Raw genomic sequence first — 26,764 nt, forward strand, 5'->3', positions numbered from 1 at the left:
TTATTTTCCTCCAGCTGACTAAATAGGGCTTTCTCTTCAAATTGGTCTAATCTGCAATTCTAGTTAATATATAATTCAGAGTGGAAAGTGTGTACCTTGACTATAGCAAGGCAGCTACTACCAAACAAAGTTATCCTTTCATAACTTTCCCCCGTTAGTGGCAAGGAGTCTGTCTGTAATCAGTACCAATTCTGGGTGCTATGTTTGAAGAAGCAAGGCTTAACAACTTTCCTGTTCTGCAGTATCAGTGATTAGATTTTAACTCTGGCCTCTCTCTCCTTACATGGAAGAATGGTTTTCATTTCAAATTAAGGGGCCTTCTGCTGGAGGCAGAGTGGATCAGCCCCAACTAAGCCAGGCTCCTTTATTCTGGCCTGCAGGTCAGGATTAAGGGGGCACACTGGAGCAATAACCGATATCAAAAAGACCTGCCAAATCCAAGACAGTAAAAGCTCTTCTTGGCCATTTTTCCTCTTTGCTTCTTCCCTAGGTGAATGTAGGAAGAAAAAAAATGCAGAAGGCCATTTCCGACCTTCTTGATGGAATATTGTGCAGCTACTAAAGAAAATGTAGAAATATGTCAAAATGCTGATAATGTAACATTAAGTGAAAAAGGTCGGACATTAAATTTTATGTATGAATCGATTACATTTCTGTTGTTGTTTTCTATTTAAATCTTATAAATTAAAAAGCAAAAGGGAAGTTCGCCCAGATATTAAATTCAGCTTTGATTGAGGGGTGGAACAATGGATTTTTTTCCTCTTTGACTTTTTCTGTTTTCCAATTTTTTTATAAATAAGTAATTTTGTAAGAAAAAGCTATTTTAGGAAGGTATGAATTCTGAGTCCAAAGCGTCTCCTTTTAAGGTGGGTGGGGTGCAGCCTATTTCATATCTGGGTTCATGTGGAAAAGGTTTGGCAAGTTCAATTTATAATGAAAGCAGTAAACATAGTTGTTTCCAAGCAGTTAGGAGGACAAAGGATCTAGGATTAGTGGTAGCCAAAACCCAAATAATTTGCTCTAATTAAATCCCTCCCACTTTCTTTGAGAGAATTTAGCAGGAAATGGGATAGTACATAAACTGTGCTGGCTCAACCAGCACCTTTGAGTGGTTGTGGAAAGAAAACTCTCCTTCCTCCTGGCACCGCAGCCCCACCCCAAGGCCCAGGGCGAGGCTGGTTGCAGCCTCCACTCACCCCCTCATCCAGGGTCACAGTGATCGGGGGTTGGGGGAGCCTCACTCACCTTAAATGGGCTCTAGAATATCCAAAAAAAGTGGAAATAAGTATTTCCAAAGCCCGTGGTGTTTGCAGCATTGCCGTCCTGCCCATGGCTGTCCTGGGGAGAGGTCATCTCCTTTGGCTATTGTAAACCTGCCCCCAGGCAAGTCCCCATGTGCATGTCCATGCCAACACATGCACATAACTCACTTTGACACAAATTGGACTCACATAAACTTGCTCAGTTACACAAGAGCATGCACATTTTCCCAGACTTATCAGAACAAGGACTGCCCAGATCACCCAGAGGGGAACAAATCGGTGAAGGTAACATTGTTCCAAATTTACTTGGCTCCTCTTAAAGAAAGATCAACTGTAATTCTTAAATGTGCTGGCACTTATGCTTATGTCCTCTTTCCTGATTAAAGATATCATTAGTTACTGTCACAGAGGAGGTCCAAGGTTGGACCCTCCATGAAAGCAATTGAGAAGGGAAGAGTATAGGGGAAGTTTCCATCAGCTCCTTTGTGGGGAGGGATCCCCCAATTATATCCTACTTGCAGCAGATTTGTGTGTGTGTGATTAGGACACCCCGCCAACACACACACACACACACACACACACACACACACACACACTTTCTTTTCCCACCAGATAAGCCAACACAGTTAACACAGTGGTTCTCATTTCTGGCTTCTGCACATTTGAATCTTAAAACCCAGGATGCTTTTAAACAAACACTAATGCCTGGACCCCATCCCAGATCAATTTAATCAGGAGGGCCCCCGGCTTGAATTTTTTTCCCCAATTCCCAAGGCGATTCTGTTATGCATCCAGGGTTGAGAATGCTTCCTGAGGATTCTCCTCAACTGAGATTTGCAAGTACATTTCTGGCATGGAGAGGACTGTAGAGAGCCAGCAAACCCAGGTGGTAAGCTGTGCAGCATAAGAAGAGTGTCTATTCCTTTTCCTCTAGCATCATGCCTGACTTCGTGTAGGCATCTGTTTGAACTTACTCACCTTAAAAATTTAATGATGGGGGAGCAGAGGTGGCTCAAGTGATTGAGCTCCTGCCTCCCACATGGGAGGTGGTTGGTTCGGTTCTGGTGCCTCCTGAAAAAACAAAAGCGAACAATAAAACAACAAGCAAAACAAATGAAAAAAACCAATTCAGGCAAGCCGATGAGACTCAATGGTTGAGTGCCGCCTTCCCACATACAAGGTCCTGGGTTCAATTTCTGGGCCCAAGTACCTCAAAAAAAACACAGACAACAAACCCTAATGAACTAATCATCTATTCAGGCCAGAAGGAAAAAAAGGAAAAGGAGAAAGGACACTGACCTGAGCTGGAAATTAGGGGGAAAGCCGGGAAGGAACCTGAGGGAGCTAGGAGCAGATGCGCAGGGGCAGGCCCCAGGCCTCTCCAAAGCATCTGGAATGGGATTTAAACAATCTTGTTGTTGGCAAAGAGACTGCTTGCTTTTTCCAGGAGAACTGGGAGAAAACCAGCCAGCCCTTGTCAGTGGGAGGACAGAGCTGTCAAAAATGACTTGGATTAGCTTTCTTTTTCTGAATGACAAAACTTCTGCACTTTGGGGTCTTTCCCTGGCCAGGGATGGCGGGGCAGGGGGAGGGGGTTGTCTAGAGACTCTCGATCGGTCAGATCTGCACACTTCCCCCACCCTCCTCACTGGGCACTGGCCTGGGCCATGGAAAAACACCCACATGATTGAGGCTAGATCCTTGTTCTTTGCATTGTTGAACAACAGGATACTCACAAAGCATTTCTTTTGAGGGCAGCTCATCCCCCTCAGCCCCAGCTCAGCTCTTTGAAGCACCAGCATCACCCACCCTTCTTCTCTTCTCTTAGTAAAGACAGCCTAATTTCAAGCTGGCCCTGCCCTAGGATTAGTGCGGTGGCCATAGATTTTGAAGTTTGGAAAAGGGTGTGTGGTCCAATAAAGGTGTGTGTATGGGGGAGGGGAGGGTGGATCACGTTCTGGAGACTCTGGAAGGCAGAGCAGGAGGCTTTGTTCTCCCCAGCGCCAGGCTACCTGTGCTGTGATGACAAGGGCTGCACGTCAGAAAAGCCCCACCCAGGCCCTTGTTCTGCCTGGCTTCAGCTCTCAAGGCAGACAGTGAAGATTAAATCTTACATCATTTAATAAACTACTTAAAGGCCCAGGAGCCCTTTTCCTGGTTCCGCTCTCCTGACGGTAACAACTCCCACCCTCAGCCACTCTGCCTCTCTCATGGAGGTAGGTGCTGACTGACTGGCTTATACTATGAACTAGTGAGTAAAGGAAGACGTTTCACAGCTCTAGTGAACTCCTGTCGCCCTCTCTCCTTTTTTCCTTACCAGCTACAAGAACCTCTCTCCAGAGAAGCGGACTTGGCCCAGTGGTTAGGGCGTCCACCTACCACATGGGAGGCCCACGGTTCAAACCCTGGCCCTCCTTGACCCGTGCAGAGCTGGCCCATGCGCAGCGTTCATGCGCGCAAGGAGTGCCCTGCCATGCAGGGGTGTTCCCCGCGTAGGGGAGCCCCACGCGCAAGGAGTGCACCCCGTAAGGAGAGCCGCCCAGCGCGAAAGAAAGTGCAGCCTGCCCAGGAATGGCACCGCACACACGGAGAGCTGACACAAGATGACGCAATGGAAAGAAACGCCTGGTGCCTCTGATAAGGATAGAAGTGGTCACAGAAGAACACACAGCGAATGGACACGGGGGGGCAGAGGGGAATAAATAAGAAATAAATCTTTAAAAAAAAAAAGAACTTACCTCTCTGTATCTTGTTTTTTCTTTCTGCAAAAGGGCCCATTAATTCCAGCTTCACTTTTTTCTCTTATGAAATGCCATGGGAATAGAGCTATTGGTGAATATATGCTTTGCGCTCCTTGCAAAAAGTAACAGTTCAAAATAATCCATTGTATACCATCCTTTAGGCCAGGAGGCACGCCCACTGTCGCAGGCTGGGCGTGCCCTTTCTGCTCTTCCTCCCTTAGTGCTCTCACCGTGTCACCAGGGCTAATCAGCTGACCAAAGGATAGATTGCTGAGTTCAAGGAAGCTTTCTCTCTATTTGACAAAGATAGTGATGGCACCACCACAACATAGGAACTTGGAACTGTCACTAGGTCACTGGATAAGAACCCAACAGAAGCTGAATTATAGGATATGATCAATGAAGTGGATGCTGGTAATGGTACCACTGGCTTCCCAGAATTTTTGCCCATGATGGCTAGGAAAATGAAAGACATGGGCAGTGAGAAAATAAGGCAATCTGAGTCTTTGACAAGGAGGGCAGCTGTTACATCAGTATGGCAGAACAGCATCACATCATGACAAGTAATTGCATCTATTCATCCACTTTGTCATTGCAGCAGTTTGATATTATTTATGAATTCCAAAAAAAAAGGATACTGATTATGTTTGTAAACTGGTCTGTTCTTCTGGGTGTGGTACCCTTTGATTGTATTAAATTCAAAGGTTTTATGTTGATTAAATCAAGATTAGGACTTTGATTTGGCCATGTCAGTAGGGTGTGACTCAAGGTTGAGTGTTCCAAGCCCCCCTTGGTGGGCTGATAGAAATGGGAACTCACTTAAGAAGACACAGAAGAAGATATGTATGAGAAAAAAGAAAGAACTTCATAGATGCCAGAGGAGAGAACTTTGTCATAACAAGAAAGAGAAGAGAACTTGGTCATTTCAACGCTGCCATGTGACAGAAGAGGGCTCAAACAGCCAATGCCCTGGGAAGAGAGAGGAGCCCTATGCCAGCCTACAGCTGTGATTGGAAGAAGCTGGGCCCATGGAGCCTTAAGAGAAAGAAGGCCGAGAGACCAGTAAGAGATCGCCTGCCATCTTGCTTCAACATGTGGCAACAGACTTTGGTGAGAAAGTACCTTTTATGGTATCTTGAGTTGGGCCCTTTAGGGCCTTGTACCTGTAAGCTTTTACCCCAAATAAAAACCCTTTATAAAAGCCAACAGATTTTTGGTACTTTACCTCAATGCCCCTTTGGCTGGCTAATACAGCCATTAATAAGTGAAGGATACATGAAAAATAAAATATTCACACTCCATTAGGAGAAAAACTAACAGATGAAGAAGTAGATGGAATGATCAGAGAAGCAGATATTGATGGAGACAGACAAGTATGAAGAATTCACACGGATGGTGACTGCAAAATGAAGACCTAACTTCAACTCTGTTTTCCCTTTTCTAAGAATCAAATTGAATCTTTAATACTTACCTCTTGCCAAAAAAAAAACCCGTTCATTTACTTATTCTGTTTCTGTGTAGCACAACTAAATGTCAAAACTAATTTATGTCCATACACATACAAAATCTGCATTGATTGGTTGCCCTGTCTCGTAAAGATCAAGCTACACATCAGTTTTACAATATAAATACTTATACTACCTTTTAAGATAAAAGATTCATTGTTATTATTCTGAAAATGAAATCTGAGAACCAGAGCCCTGCTTTATAGGAGATGAAAGCATCAAAAAACAAAAACAAAACAAAATAAAGCATACCTTACAAGGGGAAATTTCTGGGCACCGGCTGGGGTTCATGGGAAGACTTGCTACGTGTCCTACGTTACACACATTCACCACTCACCACTGCTCTTCTCCCAGGAAAGCAGCCATACATGTCTACTGCTTTGGCCACCCCCAAGAAAGAAAAACAAGTCTTTCAATAAGAAATTTACAAAAGCTGTCCAAGTACAGGAGCAGGCAGGCTGGGGAACTTTCGCAAACCTCATTTCCAGCTGCTGGCAAACTACAAGGTCAAACTCAAGTTGTATAACAAGTTGTAGGGTTCGAGATTGGGTTTTGATGTATAAGGACAATATTTGGGGGGAATCAGGACTGAAGCTTAACTTGATATAGGTGGTCCATTTATAACCACTTTATCCTCATTTATATTAAGAAATTTTTAAAAAGTTTGGAAATGTAGTGTCTATTGAGGAGCAGCAAGGCCAGTGGTTAAAAGCACAGCCTTTCGGGAAACGGACTTTGGCCCAGTGGTTAGGGCGTCCGTCTACCACATGGGAGGCCCGCGGTTCAAGCCCCGGGCCTCCTTGACCCGTGTGGAGCTGGCCCATGCGCAGTGCTAATGCGCGCAAGGAGTGCCTGTGCTACACAGGGGTGTCCCCCGCGTAGGGAGCCCCACGCGCAAGGAGTGCACCCATAAGGAGAGCCGCCCAGCCCGAAGAAGGGAGCAGCCTGCCGAGGAATGGCGCCGCCCACACTTCCCGTGCCGCTGATGACAACAGAAGCGGACAAAGAAACAAGACGCAGCAAAAAGACACAGAAAACAGACAACCGGTGGAGGGGAGGGGAATTAAATAAATAAAAATAAATCTTAAAAAAAAAAAAAAAAAAAAAAGCACAGCCTTTGGAGCCAGACTACCTGGGTTCACATACTGGTTTGGCTACTTACTAGCTATGTAATTTGGGGCAAGTTAATTAGCCTCTTGTGTGCCTCAATTTTCCCATCTGTAAAATGGGTATGATAATACCTACCTCACAGGCCCAGTGTGAGGGCTAAATGGATTATTAATGTGTCAAGTGCACAAAAGAGCATGATAAGCTCTTTATAGTGTTAACTGTGATGACGATCATCCTGTTCAGTGATGTGAAGCTACAGCAACCGTTCATCCTGGGTTTTACAGGATGAACCTAATGTTTTTAGGGGCCACCAGACTGTACGTTCTGGGTCTGGTTTAGGAAATATGGCCATTATCCTGGGAACACTAAAACCCTATGAGAAGGCATATCCCAGACCCTAAGGACTTGGGGTCTGGTAAAAGTCATTTTCAATAGACCTGCAAAGGCTCAGGATTTCTGTCCAGAGTGGGTATTTGTAAGCCACTAACTAGTACTAGTAACCAAGATATGGCTTCACTTATTCATATTTGCAAAGCATGCTATTGTGTCCCTGTCAGTAGTTGTGATACACAGAAAACTCCAGTCCCTAAAGATTTCCCAGTACTGAATTATTTAGAGAATGGTGTCAACATCTTGCTTTAGAGACTGAATCTGTGCTTCGTGGACATTATAGTAGTGTCAGCTGAGGATGGGAGGACTGAGGGGATGTAGATTGGCACAAATTTTTGGTGAACATTTTGGTGCTAATATTTAAAATGTTCACGTTTTGATCCAGCATTCTAACCTCTTAGGACTTACACTGTAAAAAAGACTTTAATTTGCAAAGAGTTATGTTTGAGAATCACTGAAGAGTCTTTGGAAATTAAACACCTCAACTGACCATCAATAAACATATGCTTAAAGACAAAGGGTAGTTTACTTGTCAATGGAAGACACAGGGCGGTTGGAAAGGAGAGGGATCTTCAAGTACTGCGATGACAGGAGAGTGTCTCCACGATAAATGACTAAGAAAAAAAATGTAGGACACTCTTTGTGGTAATGATCCCATTTTTGTTTTTGTTTTTGAAAGCAGTAATGTGTATTAGCATGCGTTTTGAAAAGGATGAAAGGACAGATCTGAAGTAATATGCACCAAACTTCAGTGGTACTTTCGGGGTGGGAGTGGAGGTAAGATTGTGGGAATTTTTCTCTTTGTAACATACATTAAATTTTGTAATTTACATAAAATATATAATCAGGAAAAATTTTCAGATAAGCAGCCAGTATGTCCAGGAGGCTCCTGCCACACCCCGGGACTCTCAGAAAGGGCAGAGGAGCAGCCCAGGAGATTATGGGGAGGCACCCCTCAGCAGTGGTCCAGGGACCAAACGACTTCATGGGAACCCACATGCTGGGGTTCATGTGTACATATGAGCAACTGGGTTTGCCTCTCAAACCGCAGTCTAGTTGAAAGGCTTTTGCTTCTATGTCCATTTGGGGGGAGATGTTCAGCAGATGTTCAAAATAGTCCAAGGAGGGTCTTCCAATGTAGTAAACAGCATCTTGGCTGGGATGCGGGAGACTTGGGACCAAATCCCATTAAAGGGGCCAGTAATAGCTATCTTCCCTATGCCACATGATCATCATGAGAATCAGACAAGCTGATGGATGGAAAAATGACTTTTCAAACCAAAGAAAACACAGGGCAGCTGGTCTTGCTCGTCTGTGCTCCATGGGGGCTGCAGAGGGTCATCTGGGGAGGGGCAATAAAGAACCCCTCTTGGTACAGAGCCACTGAGTTCATACGAAGAACCCTGGGGGTGGGGGCAATAGGTGATGATCCCTCAAATGGCAAGTGGGTGAAGCTCCTTCCAGGACCTATGGGGAGAGAGTCTGCATTCACGCCTCACTTGCCAGCACGCCCTGAGCCCTGCCAGCAGGGAGAGTGCAGCAGCGGGTGTTGTGAGACAGATTCCCAGCCCCCAAGCAGATTCCCTTCCACAGAATGGTGCACGGAAGTCAGAGGTGCTACACGCTGCAGAGGCTGCTGCATGTGACTGCAGGGTGCTGCAGCTGCAGATCTTGCTGGAGGACCAGTCAGGCTCCCAGAGGTCACAGTCATGGCTGCTGCTGTCTAGGGGCCAGAAGAAGACGCTGCAGGGTCCACAATCAGGGAGTAGTGGCTACCTCTTATGCTCTGCCCCCCCCTGCCCCGTCCCCATCCCAGGACAGTATCTCTGATGGAACTCGATGCCCGTTTTGGACTCCTTTCTGTTGTCATTGAAACCCCAGTTGAGATTCCAGATTTCTGTGCAAAAAGACTGCAGAAGCCATTCTGGTTTTATGCATGTCAGACGAATGAGCTCCCAATTTATGCCTATCAACTGATAAACTTTCAGCTGTCTTAGCCACCCCTGCAGTGCAGCCAACTGCTGGAGAGTCACAGACAGGCAGCGGGCAGTCTCCATTCCCTCCACCCTCTCCCAGACAAAGGGATGGAGAAGGTGGGTGGACTGAGGCCAGAACTACACATGCTTTCCTCTTCGCAGATGAGGAGAGACTGCTGCTGTCAGAGAGAGGAACTGCAACGACACGGAGCAACTGAGGCCAAGTTGGGGGGCAGTGAGAAGGGACTGAGGAAAAACAAATGTGGCTGGGGATGAAACTCCTTTTGGGTATATGTATGTATGCTTTGAGGCCAAAATGATACGTGCTGTAAATTGAGAAATACAAAGGCCAGGAAGGGAAGGGAGGGAGAACAGGATGGGGCCAAGCAAAAGACTGAGTGGGAGATACAGGGAGCCCGGGTGACAAGCCGCTGGACACTGAAGGGGGTCAAGGCAAGCCCTTTCCCTTTACCGCAGGAGACCTCTGCTGGACAGATGGAGGGCGAGACTGGAAAGGGCAGCAGGAAGGAAGCAGCCTTCGGGGAGAAGAGATGGGTGGAGAGAGGCAAGCTTGGCTATGTTGCTGCTGCAAGAATGAGACACCCTCACTGGCCCCATGAGAAGTGACACGGTGGCTCCTTCCTGCCATCCATCTCCAGTCCCTGGCTTTGGTGTTTTGTGTTTTTTTTTTTTTTTTTCTCTTTTAGTTTTGTGCTTTTATTATCCTAAACTTTTCATGCTCTTTCTCAAGGGCTTTTCACATATATATAAATACATAATTTGGGAAAATATAATAAGAGTTACATTAACCTATCTTCCCCTTGAGTTTGGTAATAAGGTCAGAAAAAGTCACTCCTTGAAATTGAATCCATCAAAATCAATAAAGAACAAACGCTTTTAGCCACTTGCCAAATAACTCAAATTGAGGCCATTTATAAATGGAAATAAAGGGACTAGGATACTTCAGGAGATGCTCCCCAGGCTAGGTTTTTAGACTAGAGAGTTTCTCAGTCTAATCGAGGTGAGCAATCAGGATATGTCCTCAGAACTGGAATGTATTTAATGCAAATAAAGTTGTAAATTCCATCAGTTCTACTGTCTAAAATAGTCAATCTGACTTATCTGAAGTGGGTTGGATGGAATTTAGTTAAAGGAAGGTCAAGGTACAGAATTTTAGGGTATATCCATTTGGTTCAAAGGAGCATCTCTGATTTGAAAGCCTGAATCTTGATTTCCAGACTTCCTTGATTTGGCGAACAGAAATTAATCCAGCTACCCTGGCTGAATGGAAATATTCCTTAAAAATATCTAACTGCCTTTGTTCTTATTCTTTGCTCACTAAACTTATGATCTATAATTGTCTATAATTTTCCTCCTTTGAAAGAAGGCTCACCATGAAGGTTCTAAGAACAGTGTCTGTAATCTGGCCAGAGAGAAATATCTTGTTAACTGGCAAATGGGCATGTTTGTATATTGTTGAGAGTTTTAGAAATTCTGTCTAGGTCCCTCCGGGCCTGATCACCCCAGAGAGCATAGAAAAAAATCTCATGATCAAATTCTGTACCTAGGGAAGCGGACCTGGCCCAGTGGTTAGGGCGTCCGTCTACCACATGGGAGGTCCGCGGTTCAAACCCCGGGCCTCCTCGACCCGTGTGGAGCTGGCCCATGCGCAGTGCTGATGCGCGCAAGGAGTGCCGTGCCACGCAGGGGTGTCCCCCGCGTAGGGGAGCCCCACGCACAAGGAGTGCGCCTGTGAGGAGAGCTGCCCAGTGCGAAAGAGAGTGCAGCCTGCCCAGGAATGGCACCGCCCACACTTCCCGTGCCGCTGATGACAACAGAAGCGGACAAAGAAACAAGATGCAGCAAAATAGACACGGAGAACAGACAACCGGGGGAGGAGGGAGGAATTAAATAAATAAATAAATCTTTAAAAAAGAAAAAAATATCATGATCAAATTCTGTACCTAGGGAAGCGGACTTGGCCCAGTGGTTAGGGTGTCCGTCTACCATATGGGAGGTTCGCAGTTCAAACCCCGGGCCTCCTTGACCCGTGTGGAGCTGGCTCACGTGCAGCGCTGATGCGCGCAAGGAGTGCCGTGCCACGCAAGGGTGCCCCCATGTAGGGGAGCCCCACACGTAAGAAGTGCGCCCCGTAAGGAGAGCCGCCCAGCGCCAAAGAAAGTGCAGCCTGCCCAAGAATGGCGCTGCACACACAGAGAGCTCACACAACAAGATAACGTAACAAAAAGAAACAGATTCCCGTGCCACTGACAACAACAGAAGCGGACTAAGAAGAACATGCAGCAAAAAGACACAGAGAACAGACAACTGCTGGGGGGGGAGCGGGAAGGGGAGAGAAATAAATAAAATAAATAAACCTTAAAAAAAAAAATTCTGTACCTATCCCTGCAGAGCTGAGGACTGATCACGTAGCTGTGGGTTAGTTAGTTTTGTCAAGGTGTCCATAGCAGGGTGGTTTGTCTGAAGCAGCTGGCCAGTTTTTCCTTTTTGTCATTTCTTTTAGCTGCAATCAAAATGCAGCAGCCAAAATATATAAATAAATAAAAGGGAATCCACAGCATATGCTATATCTGAAATGATGGCATCAGTTCACCAATATGCAACATCATTTCCAGCAGGCATTTCTCACAACCCTCAGTCTAAGAATTTACCTTTCTAAAGAAACAGTGCCAACTGCAGAAGATAAGCTCTGGTTGAAGATGCTGTGGCTCTCTTCTGATAAGCAGGGCATCTCTATGCAAACAGCAGCAGAAGGAGAGAAAGAAAGTGGCAGGAAGAACAGACACAGGCTTTCACTACTGCTCTAGAAGATTCAATCAGCTTGATTTTATTTTTCTTGAGATCGAAGCCTTCTCAACTCCACAGCTTTTCATCGCAATAGCAAAGGACAGATTCAGACTTGTTATTCTTTGCAGCCAAGATAATTTTATTCTATTTTGCACGTTTTGATAACAATTTCTTTTACTTCCCATCTCCAACTGCATATCTACTCTGAAAAGCCTCTTAAGCAGTCTAGGATGATTAGCTCTGCCTGCCCCTCATTATCACAAGGAAGAATAATGTGATCGCAAAAAGAATATCTAGATATGGGACATGTTTCTGGCCAACCCCTTTAACTCAAGTCCTAAAGTCACAAGGGGTAGGTCAATTAATCAAATTCCATCTGTAATGTTCAAAATACACTTCCGTCAGGGAAGCATCACTCTCTACATGCTACAGGATTGTGAAAAATGTTCAGATTGAAATTTGTCAGTTTTTTTCTTTCACCTGTACTCACTTTGAGCTGGATGCAGGGAGGGCGAAACAGATGCAGGGCAGCTAAACAGACCTTTAGGGAAGGTCAGCCTGAAGACATGTAACCAAGCTTAAAGCCACCTCTAGGGTCAGCCACACCAAAGAGGAAGTGGGACCACATGGTGGAAGGCTTGGGCACTGCTCTGGCTGCTTGGTCCCTCCCTCCCTCCTCCGCGTCCTTTGAGGCAGGTCTAACTATGGCAGGACCATGATCTTCTTCTCTAGCTTCTGTGGCGGGAACAAGAAGTTTCTCATTATCTCATCCAGCTCTTCCAGGGCCAGCTGGGCATGGAGCTTGGCCACGTCATCTGGCTCCAAGCGCACCACATGCTTCAGCAGGTGGTAGAGATCCTTGAGGACGTCCCTCAGCACCTGTATAAGAGACACAGTCATGACCATCTGTCTGTTGTACCAGTATGTCTCAGTACACCCAAACTGCCTTCTCCACCTGACTTGAAGAGTTCTGTGGGGAAACCCACAGGCTCCCTTGAGAAGATGATGCTCTAAGAGGTTGGAGATGGAGAGCTCTGCCTCATAGCTCTAGCACTTGAATGAAGACAGGCCTCCCTTTGGGTTTCTCACTCACCCCTGCTGCCTCATCACACTGGTCTTTGGGGCTGTTGATCCTCTTTATCCCCGGGCCCAAATATAGATCCCAGCCTCCTTCTTTTAGTTGCAGAGCATGGTTGAGATGTCAAGATCATTGACAGGCTCAGATATGGCTATTCCTAGAGCAAGATTACAGCATTTTCCTTCTAGGCTCCATAAAGCCCTCTACTGACACCCACAGAACAGGCTATCTTATGAAACCCAGGAGTTTATTCCTTCAGCAATAATGCCTTTCCATGCCACCTTTTAAAAATTTCCACCACAATTCTATTTTCACACTCTTCCTCTAGTCACTATATATATTCATATATATATATATATATTTCCTGCATCTCTGTGATGGGAAATAAGAGAGAACACAATGACAGATACATCTACTTTTCAGAACCAATGTTCTGATTTAATGGTTTGATATGGAATTGGGAGGGTACCCAAAGCACCTACTCCCAGGAGCTCCTTTTTTCATCCAAAATCCTTTTGGTTTGGGAGCTAGAATTTATAGCAAGAAACAGGTTTCAAAAGAACACAGTGGGGAGTGGATGTGGCTCAAGTGGTTGAGCGCCTGCTTCCCACATGGGAGGTCCTGGGTTTGGTTCCCAGTGCCTCCTGAAAACAAACAACAGGGAAATGGACTTGGCCTAGTGGTTAGGGCGTCCGTCTACCACATGGGAAGTCCGCGGTTCAAACCCCGGGCCTCCTTGACCCGTGTGGAGCTGGCCCATGCACAGTGCTGATGCATGCAAGGAGTGCCGTGCCGTGCCATGCAGGGGTGTCTCCGGCGTAGGGGAGCCCCACACGCAAGGAGTGTGGCCCATAAGGAGAGCCGCCCAGCGCGAAGGAAAGTGCATCCTGCCTAAGAATGGCGCTACCCACACGGAGAGCTGACAGAACAAGATGACGCAACAAAAAGAGACACAGATTCCCGTGCAGCTGACAACAACAGAAGCGGACAAAGAAACAAGATGCAACAAATAGACAGAGAACAGACAACTGGGGTTGGCGGGGAGGGGAGAGAAGTAAATAAACCTTAAAAAAATAAAATAAATAAAAACAAACAAGTAATCAAATGAAAAACAAAAACAAAAACAAAAAACAACTCAGGGTTGCCAATGTGGCTTAGTGGTTAAGCACCAGCTTCCCACATATGAGGTCCTGGGCTCAATCTCTGGCCCTGGTACCTAAAAATAACAAAAACAGTAACTCACAGAATAAGGGCCTTAGGGATCAAGTGGCCAAACTGAGGGCAGAAGACAGCTAGGGTACAGATGGTCAGGTGGCTTGTCTGCAGCTACTTGCTGCTTCTGGTCTAGGGCTCTTGGTCTCACAAGCTTCCTTCTTGGCAGGCCAACTTTGGGTCAGGTACTATACTAGCTATTTTCCATATATTATCTAATTTTTTTTAAGGCATTCATATAAAGTACAGTAATCAGCCCCATTTTGCAGATGAGGAAACAGAGAATTAGAGGGTTCAGGTACTCTCCAAAGGTCACTCAGCTGAAAAACATTGGAGCCAGGTTTTAAACGTCTAGACTCTAGAGCCTATGTTCTTATTTATTTCTATTGAAAAGGTAAGGTAAAAAATGTACACATTAGGGAAGCGACTTTGGCTCAATGGCTAGAGCATCCACCTACCACATGGGAGGTCCAGGGTTCAAACCCAGGGCCTCCTGACCCGTGTGGTGAGCTGGCCCACACACAGTGCTGATGAGCGCTAGGAGTGCCATGCCATGCAGGAGTGTCCCCTGTGTAGGGGAGCCCCACATGCAAGGAGTGTACCCTGTAAGGAGAGTTGCCCACGCAAAAAAAACCTGCCCAGGAGTGGTGCTGCACACACAGAGAGCTGACACAGCAAGATGACACAAGAAGAGACACAGATTCCCTGTGCCACTGATAAGAATATAAGCGGACACAGAAGAACACACAGCAAATGGACACAGAGCGCAGACAATGGTGGGGGGGGAAGGGGAGAGAAATAAATAAAAAAATAAATCTTAAAAAAAAAATGTGCATATTAAAAAACAGGTCTCTTTTCTGCTCTAGACTTCCAGATATCCCTTTTCAGAGGATATTATTCTTAATTGTGAGATATACTCAAGGTATTTATAAGCATATATGTGTATATATTTTTTCCTTCCCTTTTTAAAAACACAAATATAGTCTACACTGTTATGTACTTTGATTTTTTTCTCACTTATATTTTGGACACCATTTCTATAACTGGCACACACAGAAATAACTTTTTTAAAAATGGTTGTATAGGATGACTATAACACAACTTATTTACCCACTCTTCCAAGAAGGCCCTTTAAGTTGTTTTCATCTTTTGCTACAAATAAGAGCAGTAAACATTCAAACCTCTCAGTCTTTGGAGACATGTACAAGTATATGTATAGGACAAATGCCTAGAAATGGAATTGCTGGGTAAAAGGGTAATGCACATTTAAAATTTTCATAGATATGGCCAGAAAGTTTGCAGTAATCTGTATTTTTTTTTACTAATTTGCATTTTTACCTACTACTGGATAAAAATGCTGTTTCCATCAGTGCCATGTATTATAAGCAGCATTTTGCTCTTTTTAACTTGCATCTTTCTAATAATACATAAACCATTTTTACTTTTATTTTTTGGTATGTGTAATTGAACCTTTCTTCATTAATTTGTAAGAGCTCGTTTATACGGAAAGAAAAAAGTCCATTATCTTTCATATGAGTTGCAATATTTTTTTCCCCAGTTGGCATTTTTTCTTTGTGAAATTTTTCTATCCACGGAAGAAATTTATATTTTTGATGTAGTTAAATTTATCAGTTTTTTTTCATTTGCTTAGCAGAAAAAGGGCCTACAATCTAGCCGTGATGCTATGCTGTGCTCTATTAATAATGCTGCCTACATGCATCGAGTTTGGTTTACTTCACTACATGCAAGCTTCTCTGACAACAACAACTGGCTTTGTTTAAGTTTCCTACCTGCTAAAACAAATACCATACAATGGGTTGGCTTCACAGGAATTTACTTGCTCATGGTATCAGGGACTAGAGGCTTGCTTCCTCCCGGGATAACGATCTTCTGGCTGGCCGGCAAACTTTGGCATTCCTTGACTTTTCTATCACGTGACAAGGCACGTGGCAACATCTTCTCCTTTCTCTCCTGGGTTCTGTTGGCTTCCAGTTTCTGTGGCTTCTTTTTCTGGGTCCAATTTCCTTGTAAGGACTCCAGCCACACAGGATTCAGACCCGCCGCATTCACTGTGGGGACACCCTAACTAACAACATCCTCAAAGGTTCTGTGTACAAATGGGCTCACACCCACAGGCCAGGGGCTGGGACCTGAACATGCCTTTTGTGGGGGGCATGATTCAATCCCCAAAAGGCTTTAAAAATTTACCTGTGATTTCATAAGTATCCAAACGACGCCCATCCCATGCCCACCTTCCACTATTTTGGAACTTCTAGAATTGAGTGTATATTAAAAACTATACCAATGTATAACTTCAAAAAAAGAGGAAGATGAAAAATAAACAGGAGAAGGTAGACATTTATTCATTCTTTTATATAAAATCCATGTAGTAAATAGAGCCTATGCTATAAATATGGACTATCTCTGGAAGAATATTTTAAAAAACTGGTAATATCCATTTGTCTCCAGCACAAGAAAATATGGAAGGGCAGGGGGGACAAGAAAGACTTTTCATTATATACTTTTTTATACCTTTCACTATTGTACTTAATATATTACTGATTAAAATATATATATACTTACATTTAGCTGAATTTACTGAATTAACAGAATAAAATACTAGGCAAAGGTAAAATAAATATAGGTCCTGAAATAAAAAGGCTTACAGTCTGGTAGGGAAGATAAGGCATGTACATAAATGAGGATAATATGGAATACACATGGAATCAGAAAGAGCATTGAGAGGGTGTGACAGGAGGGCATAAGAACGAAAGGTCACATTTTAGCAACAGGAAAGCCAGCTGGAGATGAAGGGAAATGATGAGAAATGCTTAATTCAATGGGCAACAAGCAGGCAATCTGGGCCCAAGGTCCCCTGAGCCTCCAAGAAGTACGGCAAGCATGTGTCACCACATATCTTGGATTCGGCATAAGAATAGAGAACAGCCCTTTCCATCTTTTGATACTTTGAGGCTCTGGCTCAGCATGGGTACTGGGGAGTGGAAGGAGGAAGGCCAGGGAAAAAGGAATACAGGAAGCCCCACAGGCCACTTGCCTTTCCCACATCTGCTCTCTTGCTCCCTGTGCTCCAGCTGTGTGGGCCTTTTCTATCCTTGTCTGAGCAAAGCTCCTCCACAGCTCAAGGCCTTTGCATATGCTGTTCCCTCAGCTTGGAAGACCATTCCACTCCCTCTCCACCCTACCAACTCCTGCTCACGCTCAGCCTAAATGCCACTCCCCACAGATACCTTCCTTAACCCCCATCAAGGGACACCTTCCTACCCTTCCTGTAGTGCTGTTTCCTGCATCGATCACAACTGTAATTTAAAGATTTATGGTATATATAAAAAATGCTATCCTCACCTGATCACAAGTACTGCTGACACTGAGGCTATGTCTTTCACTCTGGTGTAGACGTGAATGGCACATGGTAGATATGTAATAAATACTTATGAATTAATGAAGGCATGCAGACATGGTACTCCTGGCCAGTCTCTCACTTGGTAGAAATTAAAAATTCTAAGATTGTCTATCGAAACATCCCAGATAATCAGGGCCAGCTTCATGGCCGTGCAAGCTGTGCAGCTGCACAGGGCCCTGTGTTCAGAAGGTTGGTTTAATGCTTGCCTTAATGCTCTACTCTTACCATCTTGAAATTCTTAATAATTTTATCTTTGTGTTTTGTGAGCAAAGTCCAATGAGACAATGGAGCATGAGTATGAGCAGAGGAGATACATGTAACAAGCATATCGGCCATTCCTTGTCAGTACAGTCGCCTACAGCATTCGCCATGCCCCACGAGCACAGAATTCTGATGGGCTCACGATGCGTGGGATGGTAAGCAAGACTTAAAGTACAAGGCCGCTGAGCAAATGGAGGCACTGACAGCCCATTAGAACCAGAACTCACTTTGAACACAGAAGGCAACGGCATTCTAAGAAAAGCCAACAACCAGGGAACCCTGCTATATCCTTTCTCACTCATGTTACTTCCCTGATGACAGTGAAGGGAAGGGACAGGCAGGGCAATGTGTAGGTCTTGTTCCTTTTGGCCCTTTCTTATTCATCAGTGAGTGGAAAGTGGAGACAGTTGATAGTGTGCATGTATCAAGAGGTGAAATAAAAACAGGTGAGTTAGTTTTGTGCAGTTTCCACTGTTCTGCTAAGAGTGAAATACCTATGCATGTACTAGCTATGAACTACAAACTGTATAATTTTGGTGAGTCCATGTGTGAGTTAAAAGTCCTTATATTTGCATTAAAAATCAGCATTGCACAATATAAAGATGAACAGGAAAATTCATATTATTTAACATTAAACTTTCCCCCATCTTAGAACAACATTAAATAGAAAATGAAAAACATGATGGCGAGTCAAGAGAAACTGTTGAAGAAAGGAAAAAGCTTTATATATATATTTTTTTCTTTCTTTTTTTAAGGAGGTACCGGGGATGACCCTGGGACCTTGTACATGTGGAGCAGGTGCTCAACCACTGAGCTGCACCTGCTCTGCTTATTTTAATATTTTTAATGGCAGTTTTCCACAAATTACGTAGCCAGACTTGCAGATAACCCTTAGTGTTCCATGGCATAAGCGGCTGAATGCTGTGAGCAAACCTCACAAAGGTGCTGCCTGATCTCTGCTATGCAGTCATCTGCTGGGTTTCCTCAGGGAGCTGATGAGACACAATAGGAGTTAGGTTAGCCTGGGCTTCCAACTCTAACTGTGCCACTGTCCCTACCACCCTCCCATAATCTATCTTTGGGTGAGGAAGTCTTATCGTTCCTCAAGACCAGCAGTGTGAAAATGGAAGAAGCTTCCAGGAAGAGGATGACTCTTCTCAGCTACTGCCTCATGATTACTCACTCATTCAATAATCATTATTAAGGGCCTACTTCATGCCCAGGCAGTGTGATGGTGATAAAAAGATGAATAATGCATGATCCCTACCCTCTTGGCAGCTACAGCCTAAGGGGGAGGCAGACATGCACACACCATACAGTGCGGTCTCCACTGAGAGAGAAACGTAATCCTGTGGAAGCAGAGGAAAGGAAGGGATTTCTGCCAGTGGGGCGGGTGGAGGGAGAAGAACATCTCCCTATCAGGCAAAAGGGATTTCAAGCTGACATTTATTTTGCAGTCAATGGGTGGCACCAAGGAGTAGATTTCGCAAGTCCCTTTCCTTCCCAAGATACTTCCAATACATGCTTGCTATGCAGATACCGCATAGAAACAAGTCTCCAATGGATTACAGCCCAAAACGTCTCACACAGAAATTCTAGAGTCTCCACTGCTTATTACAAGGTCATCCTTTTTTTTCTTTCCTGGAAGAGTCTTTCAGCGGGTCAGAAATGTCTTAAAGATTTTTGGAAGGGCCTCCGAACACTCAAAGTAATGTTCAATTTTACTTGTTAAGAAGGGAAGTTCTAAGGTATTCTGTTCTGCTAAGGTATTCTATTCCTTTCAGCTGTGGGTAGAATTTTCCGCTTGGCATGGCTGTGTCCTTAAAATGACAATAATCACTTTATCCTTGAGGGGTCCTGAGATCCTTGTTACCAGTTATTAGGTACCTGAGTGTTAAGCAGAGGCTCCTTCTTAATTAGTGGGTCTATCCTAGCAACCCCCCCTGGTACAGCTTCCCCCAACCCCTGTATCTCCGCGGATCCCACACATCACAGGACTTCCTCTGGACTCCCCAAGGATCAAAGCTTCCTGTCAGCCAGGGATTGTCACCAAATCCCAGGGATCAGGGGCTGAATACAAGGAGAGTTTAAAGGTAAAGTTACTCACAGGTGCCTCTGTGGTAGGCAGGATATAGGCAATCCCACGGAGGAAACCCCTCATTAGCAGTTCAGCACACCTGCTCTCACCCCCATGGCATCAAGGTCCGAGACCCCAGTAAAGGTGGAGAAGGGTTAAGTGTGAGTGGGGGTGGGCACATCTCACCCAGGGAAGAGTTGGGTTTACTGCAGCAGGTGGTTGAAATGAACATCTTCACCAGCAGAGATGCTCTTAAACCAGGGATATCTTAAGGAAGTACCCAGATTCCTAACCTGGAAGCTCTTTGGAAGGGGGTGGGGCTCAGGTGTATCAGAAGAATTTAGAGAGCGCACATGCGCACAGACTCCAGGTGCCAGTTGCCAGAAGTACGCACAGCTGACGCTTCAGGGACGTGCATAGTCTTTAGGGTTAGACACGGTTTAGAAAAGACCAGAGGAAGCACCCCACACTGAAAGCGGAACAGTGGAAGCAAAAGACTGCCTTTGGCACACAGGTCCACTTTCAATGGAAATGCAGGAAACCAATGCATTTGACTCTTTCAATAAGCTTGAACCGGAACATCCCAACAGTGGTGGGTGTACTTTAGAGTTAAATTTTCAAAAAACCAAAACAACAAAAGGCAAATATCCTTCTTCTTAATTTCTAAATTTATTTATTTATTTCATTATAAAAGCAATATAATCACAATCAAGATTACCTGGAAATAGAGGAAGAAAAAAGTCTCAAATCAGACTACCTCTCTAGCACAAGTTCCACTAGTAAGAATTTAGTAATTAATAGATTTAGTTACCTTTAAAAATTATTTTAGGGGCTTTTATATTTTATTTTATTTTTCTCTCCCCTTTTCCCCCACCCCAGTTGTCTGTTCTCTGTGTTCATTCACTGCATGTTCTTTTGTCCACTTCTGTTGTTGTCAGCGGCATGGGAATCTGTGTTTCTTTTTGTTGCATCATCTTGCTGTGTCAGCTCTCCGTGTGTGCGGCGCCATTCCAGGGCAGGTTGAACTTTCTTTCACATTGGGCGGCTCTCTGCACTGGGTGGCTCTCTTTACAGGGCGCACTCCTTGCGCGTGGGGCTCCCCTGCATGGCAGCGCACTCCTTACATGCATCAGCACTGCACATGGGCCAGCTCCACACGGGTCAAGGAGGCCCGGGGTTTGAACCGCAGACCTCCCATGTGGTAGGTGGACGCCCTATCCATTGTGACAATTCCGCTTCCCTAGGGGCTTTTAATGTTGGAGTTTTGATGTTGGAGTTTGATGCTGAAGACTTAAGCTGGAGCACCGGGAAGTCAGCATGCAGAGGAAAGAGAAACAAGTTCCTGGAAGAAAGGAACCTTGAACCCAAAGAAAAGCAAGCCCCAGGAACGTAGGAACCCAGGAAGCCTGAACCCTCGCAGACGTTGGCAGCCATCTTGTTCCAAATAGACTTTGATGTTGAAGACTTAAACTGGAGCCCTGGGAAGTCAGCACGCAGAGGAAAGAGAAGCCAGCCCCAGGAAGGAAGGAAACTTGAAGTCAGAGTAAAGCAAGCCCCAGGAATGTAGGAACCCAGGAAGCCTGATCCCTTGCAGCCATCTTGCTCCAATTAGACTTTGGTGAGGGAAATAACTTATGCTTTATGGCCTGGGGTAGGTAAACTCCTACCCCAAATAAATACCCTTTATAAAAACCAAAAAAAAAATTTTTAAATTATTTTAAATTCTTAAAAGTTATTTACATTTCAAGGTGATTTTGTAAGTGGCAGCTGGATGAATGAAATTGTTATTCTTCTGTTATTATTATGTGGGACCAGCAGGACATAACACAGATGGTCACAAATAAGGCATTTATGAAAACAAGGACTTATGAGGAAGGATGTGGTCAATAGAGAATCCTCCATGTACAATTTCTTAATATTTAAAAGGGAATGGTGTGCTAACTATAAAAGGATAAAAAGGTTAAACTCTAGCATAAATTAATCGTACTTAGAAATTCAATCTTCTATAGACGCCCCCCCCAAAAAGAAAAAGATCAAAAGGAAAGAAAACTTAATTAAACCACTGCTTTTGGCTAGGAAATAAATAAGTATTGGGCACAAAGGAAAAAAGAGAAGAATAACAAGGAAGCTAGAAGTGGAAATAAAAGACAGGGGGCAGGCATTTGGGAAAGGAGGTGTACTAGAGCTAGTGGACGGCGACTGGCCAGGCGGACAAAAAGATTCTCAGATGAGGGGCCCAGAAGAGAAGGAAACCCCAGAATCCAGCTAGTTCTGGTTAAAAACATGTTGGAATAAGCAGTAGGTATGGTGCAAGCCTGTCAGGAAGCTATAGTCCAACTTTTCAGAACCCTCATTTTGACTGTGCCTCCATGTTAAAACTACAGTATGATTTTGTGGCTGAGGAAAGCGAGAGTGGGCAAGACACCCTCTCTAGGGTGAGCGCTAGTTACGAGGCAGAGCGTCAAGGGGCGTCAATGGAGCACAACTTAGCAACCATTTCTCAAACTGCGTGCAGGAGACTATGCGATATATCCTGGGCAGCAAGGGACACTGCCTGTCCCTCAGGTCACCAGAGTATGGGGGAGAAGGATATGGAGAGTCCAACGTAAGGGTCTGGAGGCCAGCAGCTTGGGTGGCGTGAAGAGTGGTGCTCCCAACTATTAACTAGGGAAGCTTGGGCAAACCACTTCAACTCTCAGAACCCCAGTGATCTCATCTGTAAAATGCAGATTAGGTTGTTCTAAGAATTAGTGTCTCCAAAGACCCAAGCACAAGGACTTGCATATAGTGGGTGCTAAATAAGTAGTGGTCTGTCAGTCTTCCCCACTGATGCTGTGATCTCTGTGAGGGCCAGGGCTGTGTCTGTCCTGCTGCTCTGATAGCCTCAGCACCAAGATCAGCGCCTGGCACTCAGCAGTTCTGGCATGGAGTAAACCACTGATGAATGAATGGATGAATAATAACAATAGTGAATCCTTACATAGTGCCTGCTATATGCCAGGTCTGATTCTAGTGTTATATATATATATAGATATAGATATCTTGTTTGATCCTTATAACACCACAATGAGATAGGTACTATTATTAGCCCCAATTTTCCCAGGATCACACAGCTAGTTACTGGTGGAGCTGGGATTCAAACCCTGGCAGCCTGGCTTCAGAGCCCGTTGCTCTTTATCAATCACCACACTATTCTGCCTCTCAAAGTGGTTATTATTTTCATTATTATTATTGTACTTGCCTACATTACAAGTTTGTTGTGGGCATCAAATGAGATAAGGTATATGTGAGAGTAGTTTGCTATCAGAAGCAAAGAAATATATAATTCAAAGTACTGTTGTTATTATTACCCCAACATTGGAGAACTGGGCTTACCATCAAGGAGCTGAGAAAATGAGGGTAAAGGCAAAGCTCTGAAAACAAAGAACAGAAGCCACACACAAAAAAGTGGTCAGGCAGATGACAAACGGAAGGGGGTTAGAAGAGTGAGGGAGATGCAAAAGAGGAGAAAACAGATTTAACGCATCCTGAGCGCAGTTTAGGGCAGTGTCGGTCAGATGATGGTGGTATCGGACAAACTGGGGCAGTTGGACCGTGCTATTCAGCAGAGTTGAAAGCACGGTCAGAATTCTGCTGGGCAAGCAGAGAAGCCAGAATCCAGGGTCTCAGAGGTGAGCAGCCTCTCTAAGAGGCAGGACAAATTAAATGGGGAAGCAGAATAGAGGCAGACAATCTGGACCTCATTTAGGGAGCTGTGGCCTGAAGATGAATAAATGATGATGAATCAATGACAAAACCCAAGTCTTCACTTTGATGCATCTATGAAAAAGAAATTAGGGCCACTTCACACAGAGAGACCAGACTTTTGAGACATTCCATTGAAAGAGCTGGAAGGGTCAGCAAAAAAATATAGGATTACTAATGTCAAGAGATTTCTAGCCATGCCTGGCAGATAGAGAATCTCAAACATGCTAAGTTCGTGGTGGTGTTATTATTAACTGGAGGTTACTGAGCTTTTCGAAACCCTTTTATTTTCAAAGTATGTTTCTCTACTAGACCTAGAGATAAATGCCATTTTTATCCTTCCTGGATTGTGTCTGGCTGTTAAATGGGGAGAGAAGCTCAATGCCAACTGGAGACGGGTGAGGAGAAGATGGGGGATATCACGCGCGATTTTCACTGAAGAGTAAGAGACATTTTTAACTGTTCAAGTGTCAAAAATGCTACAGGGACAGAGACAAGCTAGGCAGTTAGGGGACAAAGACAAAGACAAAGACGGCAGCTAGTGGTTAACCCCTGGTAGGAGGGATAGCTCAGGGCCCCTAAACAAAAAGTAGGCAGTTGGACTTACCAACCCCTAGTTGTGAGTGCTCCTAGGCTAGTGTATGCTGAGCCTGCTACCCAAGGGCTGCGAGGAGTCAGGCTGGCCCTGACAGGGGCAGCAGACAGCTCGCTGTGGCAGGAACAGGAGCGGCAGCTGCCGTGGCGGTAGGAGCAGTGGTGGCAGTCTCTTTCAGAATGTCTTTAAATAGCAACCTGAGGAAGGCAGCAGCTTTCCTACACCCCCACAGCCACTGAAATTAAACAAAGGCGGCAGGGAAAACGGCCGGGGTGTGTGCAAAGGCAGCAGGCTGCTGCTTGCAAGAGATGAGGTTGGGAGCATTGTCCTCAGAAGGTGATAGGATGCCAGCTTTCAAATCGTACTCAATTACTCTATGTCTGAGAGAAAGGGTTTCATTTTTCCTGGAGGATCTCCATGCAGACTCCCTGTTGAGATGAGCACAATCCCACACCCTTTTCACACCGGACGTGTGGGATTAGAGATTAGACTGCTTCTGATAATGGCTCACTACTACCATTTATTGAATGTTACTATGTTTCTGTCACTGTGCTAACCACTTCACACACATTATCTCATTTAATTCTATGAGGTAGGTATCATTGGCCCCAGTTCACAGATTAGGGAAAGGGGGGCTAGGGAGGTTCAGTGATTTGCTCAAAGGACACAGTGGAAATTCAAACCTAAATCTGCCAGGGCCATCTCAGCAATCCTTGCTTTTAAACATGTACAGTTACCGAGAAATCCAGTATGCAAGAGGATGCCACAGAGAGAACTTGATCTTTTCCTGCACCATCAAAGCTGTTTAATTGGATGGGCCTTGGCTCGGGAGGAGGAAAGCAGCAGGAGAGCTGGTAGCTGACTCCAAGATAGGTTTCTTTTTGGGTGCTGGTTTGCTTTGAGGCACCCTGAATCATCCTAGACCTACCCTGGGCCACACAGCCTGAGGTCTGGTCTGAGCTGGCCGTGCCACTAGGGAGAGGAAAAGGGCAGGCTACTCTCCTTAGGGTATTTACCCTGTGGAATTCAATGTCTGAGCAAGATGCTTCATAAGTATAAGGTTGTACATAGTGATTTTGGTGGTGGATGAAGATTGTGGTTAATGGTAGAAATATAAGAATATTCTTTTACAAAGTGTTAAGACTATGGTGATATACAAGAAAATTACAACTAATATAACTTATGCATGATACTTAACAGTAATATTGTAATATTTTTGCAGCAGTGGCAAAGAAGATATATCAATTCTAAGGGACAACTATGGGGGTATAAGGGAGTCTGGGATTTTTCCTTTTGGAGTAATGAAAATGTTCTAAAATTAACTGAGGTGATGGCAGCATAACTCTGTGATAAAAATGAGAGCCACTGAGTGTACACTTTGAATGGACTGTACAAAGCACGGGACTGTACAACACAGCGAATCCAGTGGTGGAAAATGGACTGTGGTTAACAGGACAAATATGAGAACATTCTCTCATGAACTATCACAAATGTATAATACTAATACAGGGTGTTAATAATGGGGTAGATTGGAGAAAAAAATATACCAAATGTAAGATATGGGCTATAGGTAGTAGTATTTTGTCGATGCTATTTCATAATCTGTAACAAATGTTTCACAACACTGCAAGGTATAGGTGGTGGGTTGATGTATGAGAGCCCTGTATGATGATACGCATGTTTGTTTTGTAAATACACAACTTTTACTACACACTTATTTTTATGTATATTCATGTATGAATTATATACTTCAATAATATTTTATTTTAAAAAAAGAAGTATAAGGTTATAGAGTTAGAACACAGGCCAATGAAAGCCAGAGTAATGGATACATTGGAAGCCCTGCTGAGGTTTGTATATGTGCATTTAATATATACATGGAGCAGACCAGACTGGAAAAAGCAACCCCCATCCCTACCAGAAAAAATATGTCTACACTGCTCAGACTCTGCCTCTGAGCAACACCATCTTTCTAATGCAGTGGTTCTCCACCTTCACTGCACATTAAAATCCCCTGGGGAAATTAAAAAAATTTTTAAATGCCCACCTCAAACCTAAGAATCTGCATCTTAGGGGTTGGGGCTCAGGGCTTTAACTTTTTTTTTCTTTTATGCTCTTTAGGTGCCTCTAACAAGCAGCCAAGATGCAACAGGACGTTAGGAAAAAAACACTGGCAGGAGACTTACTACGAGATATGCCATGGTTTCAAAAGTAGAGGTTGCTGTCACGACTTTGCCAATGTAAAATCTAAGTCAGCGAGAAGGGCGATGCGATTTGGGCATTTGGACACAACCTTGTGCACTTCTTGGAATGTTCTTAACTATCAACAACCAGGTTTTTATTTTACAAAAGGAGGCTGGGGTCAGAAAAAAATTTTGATCCACAAATTCAGATTGAATCTTTTCCCCAAAATAATTTTAAAATTTGTTCTTTATCACATGTGTGTGAAATGTGGTTCTGAAGGCAGAAAGTCACAGGCTATCATAATGCATTCTGTAGGATCAAATAAATCAGCAGCCTCCGTTGCTAGGTTAGTTGAAGTTATGGCAGAAACCTCTGCCCAGATGGGAGGAATTAAGGAAAA

The 26,764-nt window shown here is 44.4% G+C and overlaps 1 protein-coding gene across 2 annotated transcripts in view; it reads right to left on the minus strand.

Moving 5' to 3' along the window:
* Positions 1–11,910: 11,910 nt before the first annotated feature.
* Positions 11,911–26,764, minus strand: part of TANGO6 (transport and golgi organization 6 homolog) — a 279,753-nt gene continuing 264,899 nt past the window's right edge. The window contains exon 18 of one of the 2 annotated variants that reach the window (XM_058279794.2): positions 11,911–12,671. In XM_058279794.2, the coding sequence (XP_058135777.1) occupies positions 12,495–12,671 (177 nt within the window). In that variant the 3' untranslated portion in view covers positions 11,911–12,494. Of the gene's footprint in view, positions 12,672–16,420; positions 18,757–26,764 lie in introns of those variants that run through there. The other variant, XM_058279795.2, reaches the window with a different exon arrangement.

This window comes from Dasypus novemcinctus, chromosome 18 (genome assembly GCF_030445035.2).
Source record: "Dasypus novemcinctus isolate mDasNov1 chromosome 18, mDasNov1.1.hap2, whole genome shotgun sequence".
In the NCBI taxonomy this organism is placed as follows: domain Eukaryota; kingdom Metazoa; phylum Chordata; class Mammalia; order Cingulata; family Dasypodidae; genus Dasypus; species Dasypus novemcinctus.